Here is a 10,626-nt window from a genome sequence, read left to right as displayed (position 1 = left end):
TTGTGAATATCAATAGGACCGTTTTCACTGTCATAATGTAAAATGCCGCTTTCTTGACTAAATACCGTAATGTTATTCCAGCCAGACTTTATTATATTTTTTTGTATACATCAGTTCCGTTATAAATCGTTTAAGATGTCCTTTATACGTGCATTATTTTACAATCACTGAGAGTACACTGCGTGTTTCGTTCATTAAATTACAACATTGAGAAGCAAACAGCAGCATATGCTTGGCATTGTGATTTAGACCTCTTAAATAATTTCGTAATTGTCAGTATAGTGCTCTATTCGCTCGGTGTTATTTTATAAAAAAAATTCTATAAAAAAACATTAAAACCGAACTGCGTTACTTTTAGATGCAATAGTCGAACATTGCTAACACAAAACGAGGGGGATAGCTTAATATAAATAAACGGATGAGTACTGCAATTATATATGCAGTATATACCTCTTCATGAACACTATTCTTATTTCCCAGTTTGTATTCGGTCGACATCAAAACAATAATTGGCTTTGTTGTGGAGAATATAAGTTGCAAGTTAATAAGTAGACAACAATAATGCCTTCTTCCCATGTTTCTCCCTCCGCATAACATGAGAACAGACATAGCAAGGATGATTATGTATTTGGCTAAGTGTACATAAATGTGTTGGGTTATGGTAATGTTTTATTACCCGCCTCGGCAGTAAAACCTAGAGTTAACCTTTTTCGTATTTGCTGTAAAAATAAATCCGTGACAAATCGCACGGCGCACACTCGCTGCGGTCCGTTAATGATTAATGCGTCTCTAGTCAATTAAATCTGTTTTCTTTGTTGAATCTAAGGGGTTTCACTGTGACGACCGACCGCCACAGTGTTTGTGTTAGCACAAGTACGTTTTACACACTGCTGTGTTGTACCGCTAGTAGTAGACAACACATCTTTTGTCACTGCGAAGCGGTTGTGTGTGGCGTTCGGAGTTTAGAATATATTTAAACTGAGCAAGCCAGGACTTTAATTCTCCTTGGACGCTAGAAAACGGACATTACCGAGGACTTAAACCGTGTGTTGAATATCAGCATTGATGTTGAAGCTCAGGCGTGGCCCTGTTGTACTTGAGCAAGAGCACAGCAAGGTATAGTATACATTAAAACTAAAAATAGACTTACTCATATTATTTGTGTCTTTCGGTAAAGTCACGTAGATCGGTTAAAAGAAAATAAAAAAAAAACTAGACATACAATACGCCACTTTGCATGTTTGTGGATGATAAAGTCTCGTGTTGAATTTACAAGTTAAATGTTATTTCTAATAACTTGGTGGACAAGATAAAATACTTTTAACTGTCGGTCGTTTCATGACGAGTCGTTAAATGTCAAAAATAACAGCCTTCCTGGCACAATATTTGTTGTTAGCGTTGATATTTTTTGTGCATATGTTTGATTTTCCGCAATATATTTCATAATATCCTCATTTATCGGAAACATTAAAACACGTTCCTTCGGAGTGGGCAGGTAGGAACTTGGTTGGACAGCGCATTCGTGCACGACAGCCAGACAACTCCTACCTGGTGGGCAGTGTGGAACATTGTTCCTACCTGTATAACGTGTTTAATATTATTGGCAGAGGTGGGACAAAGTCATTGTTATGCAAGTCCAAGTCGAGTCGCAAGTCATCAAATTCATGACTCGAGTCTGACTCGAGTCCAAGTCACATGACTCGAGTCCACATCTCATAGGTGGGACAAAGTCATTGTTATGCAAGTCCAAGTCGAGTCGCAAGTCATCAAATTCATGACTCGAGTCTGACTCGAGTCCAAGTCACATGACTCGAGTCCACACCTCTGATTATTGGTTCTTTCGGTAAAATCACGTAGAAGGGAAACAATAAAATCATAAATAATATGAATCCCTGCAGTCACGAAAGCTTTAAATAAGAATGTAAAGTGTTTAATGTTGATAATGCGGGACATGTTAAATACATTCGTTACATACACAGCATTGCCAAAAAGTAAACATAACTAATCAAACACAGCGATGCTTCTTTTGAATGAAGTTATGCTTTCCAGTTGATGATATTCACTTGTTTCACACAATATGTTCGTTTTCCATTCCTTTCGGAGGTGAATGACAGATAGCCACTCACACTGCAACAGTAGAAATTACTACAATAATTATTAGAAATTTACCAGCAATTGCTGCGCATTATAGTGTTGTCTTTTATTGAATGTTTTCAGATTTTTTTTTGGTGCGGGACAGCTGCTACATTAGTGAATGCTTATTTGCAATCAATAAAATGCTGAATGAAGGCCTTCCCAGGCCATGAGAGTTGTTTGACCATACTTCACCAATCTGATCATCGTGGGTTGGTATAGAACGGGATCGAGGGCCGGTTCAGACATCACTCGCCACTGATTTTAACCGTGACTGGGAATCGAACACAACACAGTGAATGTTGGTGTGGTGATAACGTTTCTGCGGTGTTTTGTGTGTGTGTGTGTGTGCGTCAGCGGGCAACGCAGCTATGGAAGGTGGCACGCCAGGTGTGTGTGCTGTCCCAGGTGTGCCGACTCTTCCGCAGCAGCAATAGTGCCTTGCTCACGTACGAGGCGGTGGATGCGTCGTGTGCAGGAAAGCCATCCGCCTACAAAATAAACAAGGTATACATACACTGATCTCTACGGGGAGGTATACGGTATTTACGAGTATCACTACCTGACGAAAGTCAAATGAGTTTGAGCGAAACGTCCTATGCGTCATGTTAAGATCAGTCCTGAAAAGTCTTAAGCCAATGGCGAGGAGCTTTATTGGTCAGACTTTAAACAATACATTGGCACGAATAAGTCATATATTTGAGAATGTGACCATCTTGCAAGGGTTAATAACACTAATGATGGCATAAAACTACCATGTGGCCTAATCAAAAACAAATATGGATAAATGGATACACAGTGCCAAAACTTACATAAGAGCACTTGTGATGCGTGGAAGATTTTCATAGTTGCATGAACAATTGTGCAAGGAGCTCCTAAAGGTGTAATTCATTTATTCATATTGAGACACCAATTTTAGCTAGGTCGATGAAACTATACAAACACTTGGTGGAATAAGGATTTTATCATCCGAGATTGATTGTTCACACCTCTTAACCTCCGCATGTCTGTGCTGGCAAGACTCTTCGTATTAAGATTTCAGAGAATCCCAGGTGTTCAACAATCCACGTCTTAGGTGTGATTGTTTCGAATGCTTCTGTTATGTACTGTTGCATCCATTTCTCGAAGTGCCTCTGTGCTCGTTGCACATGACAAGGGTAGACACTGAGATGTTTACACGCGATTTAGTGAACTGTGCTATGAGAAATACCTAGGTCGATTCACAATTACTTAACAAAGGGTGAAAAACGTATGGCCACCCTAAAAAATATTAAATAATAACAAACAGTTCGGGTAGATTGTGTTATTAATGATTGTTACCACATCTCTTTCCCATGGCTTCTGTTGGCTCTCCAGACACCTGAAGAGCAAGATGTATCTGGAGATGATTTGCTGTTTGATCCAAACAATTTCAAAAGTCTTTATGAGGTTTGTAAGATATATGTTGCAGTGTTTAACAAAGGTTTTCATCTACAGTATTACCTTTAAACTTGTCTTAAATTGGCCTCACATACGGGAAAAAATATTTCCCATAATGAATAGCTACCAGTGACACATACATGACTGTGATACTGCATGCACATAGATTATGAAAAAGTATACATCAACCTAATGTTAAGTTTTATTGGAAAGGTCACTGTTAGACGTCTGTAATTGAATATTTACATTGTCAATCATGGTTATAATGTTTGAAAGTACAGTTTAATACAATATCACTCTAAATTACATTAATGTGGGGGACCAATACTGAAAATTGACTCCACTTATCCATAGGTAAACATTTGCGGATACTATGAAGTATAGGGCCATCAATAATGAAGTCTTGCAGACCCTACAGCTCCCCACAGATAATAGGAGTCAGGTGTAATAGAGTCGCAGAAAAGGATTCTCCTGTACCTTGTATTTTTCAACTCGAAGTTTTTTTTCACGTCGTTCTGGATTGCTTCGTATTTGTCTCGTGTTTCAGTTCACACTCCCAGAGAAGGCGGTGCGTGCGGCCCTTAAGCCACCCGGCGAGCGCTCGGACACAGAAGTTATCTTCTTGCGAGGGCTGCTGCGTGGCCTGAGCAGCTTCCGCCGATACACTGCGCACCTGCAGCTCATGCTGGCCGGTGTCGTTCGCTACGAAAAGTAGGGGCCTTGCCAGGGCTGCACAACACCTGCATCGACAGCAGGAGCCTTCGGACCGAATAACATGAGCTCAATTATTGTTGCTTTCACTCAAATAATGAACTTATGCATTTACTATTGAATATCAATTTTTTGGTGGAATGTTGTACAAGTGGGCAAGTAAACTCTTGTTCAGGCGGGAGTTTAAAAACGTTTGGTTAATTAAGGCTTGTGGCCAAATAACTTGATTATTTAACATTGGTTATGAACAGGGAATCATTTCAGCCAAATCTCTCCAGGTTGGAAACCGGGAAAATATTTCCACCACTGGCACACATCACATCCAGTATTCCTCTCGCTATGGCTGTGGTTACTTGTCACGTGTCTACTTTAGCCTACCAACGACCCTGAAAATATTCAGTGGGAAAATAGGCCCTGGTTATGAACAGTTTGCTAAGAACATAAAAGTATTTGTTTCATCACTTTCTAAATATCGTGCAATATATACTCTTATTTCATTCTATCAGGTTTGGCAAGAGACGCGCTATTGTGACACACTGAAGGTTGTTCATAACTAAAAGTTTTTTTAGCATCCGAATAGCATAAAAACATCTCCAATTTGCATGATGAGTTAATAAAGCAAATGTGCAACCTAGATTTAAGCTTCTTTATCACACCCTGTGTTCTAACCTCACAACATTGCTATGCAGGTTTGGAAGGCGGCGCGTGATCGTTAAAAAGGGCCACTACGGGCGGCGCTTTTACTTCGTGTTTTCGGGGCTCGTGGCCGTGACCAAAGACAACGATGGCAGCAGCGCGTTCATCGACCCCGAGCCAATTCTCCTGCGCAAGGGGGCTGGCTTCGGGGTTCGTCGAGTCTGCCCGTCCGACTGCTCACATTGTCCCACCGGTTCGAAAAAAACTGTTCATGAGGAAGATTGTAATACGTGGAAGTCAGCGGCCATGTGCATCAATCGTCAGCGATGATAATGATGATGATGCGAGATAGACATTCACCGTGGGAGGCAAGCAACACAAATCCGCTCTGGATTGTGGGAACGTGTAGTAAGCAACTTTAAACATGCAGCCAAGGTCTAGCATGGCACACACGTGTACCAGAATTTTCTTAGGATATATAATGCCAACATGCAGCATTTCATTTTAAAATAATTGTATAGTCCACAGCTCTTTGTCCATTATTTACTGGATAGACTCCCCGTGCTGTATCAGTCACGGAGGCTGTTTTGCCATACTTCACCACACTGGTGAAGGGTGTGTCCAGGACCAGTGCAGATATTACTTGCCACTGATATTATCCATCAAATTCAGGTCACAGGGTTTATAGCACAGCGCAGGGTCCACTGCACCACCACCACCCCATAATTGAATAACAAAGGTCAATGCAAGGAATTATTCTGTGCACTTCCTGAATGTCGTCCTCACTCTCCTGTGCTGACAAAGCATCCTGTGTCACTACAACACAGGAGATCGCCCTTCTGAAGGACCTGAGCAGGAACGCCACCATCGTGTGCATGGAGGAGACCGAGCTGCTGGTCGTCGACAAGGAAGATTTCTTCGCGTATAAGTTGGACCAGGAGCTCAGAAAGGAGTTTCAGTATCGGTACAACTTTTTTAGGTAATTTGTTTACATTTTGTTTAAGATTTCTTTAAAATGCATCCCTTGCTACACATCACTGATGGGGGAGCTGCTGTACCTATACCGTGCCATCATTTGTCGTGACAAAACTTACTAATACACAACATGAAACAAATCGTTTTTTAACGCTGTAATGGTTGGGGGGGGGGCACGAGAATCAGTGATCTGGATGACGGGGTGTGGGTGGTGGCTACCATACCAAAACGGTTGAAGACCATTGCATTAGTGTATTTATAATATTTGGTCAATTATATGGATTGTGTTTCAAATTCAGCGTAAGTAAGTAGGCTGCATTTCGGTCTCGTCATGTGCAGATCGTTGGAGCTCTTCTCCACGTGGTCGGACGAATCACTGGAAACGATGGCCGACCACTGCAAGATCGAGGAGTTCAACCATGGACAGGTGGTGACTGGCGACACCAGCGAAACAAAGAGCATCATCTTTGTAATCAAGGTAGCGTTGTTTATGGTTGGGCAAATCTTTATTGGCAGTGAAACAATTGCGAGTCATTTTTTGAGCATAAGTGACTTAAATTGTTATATAATCTCGTACAATATCACATTTGTGTACAGCCATATACTTTATCACATAAATGTACATGGTCTTTATGTAAAAGTGAGCATAAAAACCCTAACATGTGGGCAGTGTTAATATTATTTATTAACACTGCACTATGAACCTGATGAGTTGTGTTCATTTCCTGGCTACAGCTGACAATGGCAAATGAAAACCTAAACGGACTTTGGGTCCCCCCTTTATCAACCCACACTGACCGAGCAATGTTGTCTAAATAATCCCCATTACTTACACGGCATGGATAAGCCTTCATCAAGCGGTGGATTGACAAAGGGCTGTTTTTTATTATTCATGTGATTTTATCAACTAATAGCAGTGTACATGCCCAGTCAAATTTGAATGATGCTATTGTGCCTAAGCACCCCTGCCACCCTTCTCATCTGTTTCTTCAGGGCTGCTGCGATGTCTTGCGTTTAGTTGACCTGAGTGCATGTCCCAGCTACCACGACTGGCTACAGCAGCAGGTCAAAATACAGGAGAAGAACATCGCTGGTACACATTTTAATGTTTACTTACATGATGCATCTTTTTAAAGTCAGATAAAATACAATTAGTCAAACAAAGTCTTGCTCACTTAACTTGTTAACTGTAAAACTTATTTCCCATGTTTATCTATACGTCCACAGATATCTATATGGATACCAGGTCAATGCTGAGGGATGGATACCGAAATGAGTATAAGGAGCCTGGTTCTGGAGATGAAGATGAGTCAGTCTTTTAATAAGATATTCCTGTTCTCTAGATTTACCAACCTCTTCAGTGTAATGCCACGTTGTTTTGAGTGATAAAATCCAGTGACATGTAAATGCCGCTGGCGATATTTAATTGTAATGTATCAAAAGGAGTGAAAGCTTAAAAAGAAATAGATTTAAACTTCTCTCACCCTCCTCTCCCCAAGCAAACATTACTGCAGAATAAAGGGACCATTCACAAACTCCACCAAGACAAGACAAAGTAGTGGCAGTGATGAGAATTTAAAGTACAGTGTTATCACTGAAAGGTTACAGGTCATTGAACAGACAAGTAAAACAGTGAACGCAAACACCATTAATACGAACCCAGCATTAAACCTGTCAGGTGCAGATGCTCAGAAACGTAATGGCCTTCTGTTTATTTTTTGCAGACCCAGAAGGTTGTCTCTAAAGAGTGTTGGGTATGGCCCCAGCAGCCTCCAGCCACCTGCTACATTATTGGATGACTACAAGGCAGCTGTTTACATCAGAGTGGATGCAATTCGGCCTGGGCAGTACTTTGTAAGCACGGAAACCGATGAGTTAATTTGTCGCATTCGCTACTTGGTGCACGCGTAATGCAAGTGTTTTTCTTGGGCGAACGCAATGTTTATCCATTCATTTTGTTAGCACAATGATATTTGCACCTGACCTTTGTTTTGGGGGAAAACAAATACACCTTTTCCCACACACATTAGGTCTGTTTCATATCATTACTGTACATTAATCCTGTAAAACTTTACAGAAAGGTGTCAACATGAACGTACTTGAAGACATCCTGGAGAAAGACGGAAAGCTCGTGAAAGAGACGGTAGGGATGGCAGATGTTTATTTCCACCACGCGTTAACATTCTGTTTAATTTTTGATTTTACACAAAAAAATATATTTACAATTAGTTTGTACTGCAAAGTGAGGGAAGAATCCTGCACTGAGTACCTAAGAAATCACTTCAATCAATTGTTTTTCCACAGGCAATGCCTGAAGAGTTATGCTCTAGTATTTTAAGAACATGTATAATAGGTATGTCTCATTACACTTCCCAAATTACTTCCAAGGCCATAATTAACTCCCAGGCAGATTGTATTTACAATAACAAAACATGGCTCAGGCACAATCTTTACTATGCAGGCCTAAACCTCATCTAAACCTCTTCCTCCATACACAAAACACTCGCGTGGATAATCAACTCAGGAATAAAAAAATAAATTAGTTTCAGAGCTCAACAATGCACGCCACACTGGACAAGGCAATGTAATAATAAAGACCTACGGTGCATTATTCGAGGACATCAATTGCCAAAAAGACACTTGGGCAGGAATGAGGTCGAGGTTTGTAAATGCCGTATGTACGGAGAGCGTCGTGTTTGTCAGCAGGGCTTGAAGCAGTTCCTCGTTCCGGAGTTCCACAGAGACGGCCGACCGATGGTGATCACCAGCCAAGGGGCAAAAGTCCTGCGTGTCAGGCTGGACAAGTTCGGCGAGCTCATGAACGACGCCACCTTGAAGGAGTTGAAAAAGCAAAGCGAACCATACCCAAAGTAAGATGCCACATTGTGCATAGGGTGGCCACCTGTCCTGGTTTTCCCAAGATTATATTCTTCTTTAAGGTAGTTGTAAAAGTGTCAGTTTTTGTTCGTTGCACAGTTATATAACACTCAAGACGATGCATGCTATGTCCTGATTTTTTTGTACATTAGAGGTGGCAACCTTGCAGTGTGCCCAACCCAAAGATATACATTGGTGCTGTGTGTTAAGGGTTTGAGGAAATACAAATTAAAGTGTGTTGCTAAAACAATATCACCAACAAATAGGGTTGTCAGTAACAAAGGGCCTGTCTGCCTGTGTGCTGTGTATCTAGGGATGATGCTCTTTGCCAGATATTCTTAGAGCAGAATCAATGGAAGCTCTACAAGCGTGAGCTTGCGTGGGCAGCTGCCAAGGGAGGTAAAAGTGACTGGAGGCTGAGGGCCAGCAAGAAAGAGGATGCTCGCCACAAAGATCTGTATTCGTAAGTGCTCTTATTTGCATTTCCGACACTTCATGCTTATTCAAGGTCACGATAAATGATGGTAGCATGACTACCGGCTGCAGGGGTGCGTGAACCACTTACAACTTATTTTAAAAAAAAACATTAATTCTTTACACACGTGATTCAATGTGTGTTTTGTGGGCTTGAAAATGTTTATATGCCTGACAGCCAGAATTCTACGAAACAAATTTTTTTTTAATATTAAGACTTGATTGAAAATCCCATGTTAACATAACTCTTTTATATTCAGTGCATGAGGGTCAAATTACTGGCAACCTGGGCACCCAGCTCATTAAGGGAGCCTCCAGTTTGCTTGTGAATATGGCTGTGCAAAACAGTCAGCAGTTGTTCATTGGTTTTGCTATAGGGCAGATCTTTTTTAGATTTTTTTTTTATTATCAAGTGATTCTTAGTAGTACAGAATGAAAAAAGCACAGCAGACATACATGCATCGACTTATGCAAGTTTCAATTGCTGAAGTCGAAACTACTGATTTGATTAAACATCCACCAATGGCTGCCTTACAAAATAGGTGCAGTAATACTGAATTTAATGTATCTGGGCAGCATGGTGGCATAAATACTTTGCCTGGTGTACAGATCGCAGATTCGCTCCCAACCCTGACAACTGGATAATTGGAGTTTGCATGTCCTCCCCGTGGCCGTGTGAATTTTTCTCCGGGTCTTCGTTTTTTTCCACATTTAGAAACATGCGTTTATAGTATTTGGCTGCAATACATTTCCACATAAGCCACTTCGTTGAGCTATCATTTGTGGCCAGATCGCTTCTGAAAAAGAGCTGTATAGCCAAGTGGGCCTTACCTGATAAAATTCCAATTGGTTTATAGTTTAGTAGCATTTTATTTTAACTCCTAATATCTCATGTGTATCAATTTACAAAAAAAATGTGTATTAAAAACAGATTCAAAACACTATTTTAAAATGTTTCTTAAAAGCAAGCAGAAAAATAATTAAGAAATATTATGCGTGCAGCGAGTGGGATGCAGAGAGTGCTGGAATAATGGAGCTTGGCTCGCCACTCGACAGTGGAAAGAGAGTGTGGATGGCTCGGTCCACTGTCGGCGACCTCCTATCCGCTCAGGCTGGGGGCAGAAGAGAAATGCGACTGGAAACAGCTGAAGAGGTTCCAGATGCCGGGTCAAAACGACACGGTCCCAGGCTCATTCACAGCATACTCGTCAAAGGCCCCAACTATAGATAGAGTATACTACTGTTATATATTAATCTTACATGAACGTACTGCTCACCAAATATTGGGATATGGACTATACAGCAACGGAATTACAGCAAGGGTCACAGAATCCTGATAATTACATTTACATGTTTGAGAGTTGTATCTGCTGTATCCTAACACCTACCTTGTTCTTGTGA

The 10,626-nt window shown here is 41.0% G+C and overlaps 1 protein-coding gene across 1 annotated transcript; it reads left to right on the top strand.

The window, feature by feature from the left end:
- Nucleotides 1-1,065: 1,065 nt before the first annotated feature.
- On the top strand, nucleotides 1,066-10,456 carry CNBD2 (cyclic nucleotide binding domain containing 2). Its single transcript, XM_078865119.1, has 14 exons — nucleotides 1,066-1,116; nucleotides 2,491-2,640; nucleotides 3,490-3,561; nucleotides 4,100-4,263; nucleotides 4,953-5,109; nucleotides 5,727-5,878; nucleotides 6,214-6,352; nucleotides 6,868-6,967; nucleotides 7,102-7,183; nucleotides 7,599-7,728; nucleotides 7,952-8,017; nucleotides 8,581-8,744; nucleotides 9,065-9,214; nucleotides 10,228-10,456. The coding sequence occupies exons 1-14, from the start codon at nucleotides 1,066-1,068 to the stop codon at nucleotides 10,454-10,456; spliced, it is 1,806 nt and encodes a 601-aa protein (XP_078721245.1).
- Nucleotides 10,457-10,626: the final 170 nt, after the last annotated feature.

This window comes from Lampetra fluviatilis, chromosome 2 (genome assembly GCF_964198595.1).
Source record: "Lampetra fluviatilis chromosome 2, kcLamFluv1.1, whole genome shotgun sequence".
Classification (NCBI taxonomy): domain Eukaryota; kingdom Metazoa; phylum Chordata; class Hyperoartia; order Petromyzontiformes; family Petromyzontidae; genus Lampetra; species Lampetra fluviatilis.
This window is presented reverse-complemented; position numbering and strand designations above follow the sequence as displayed.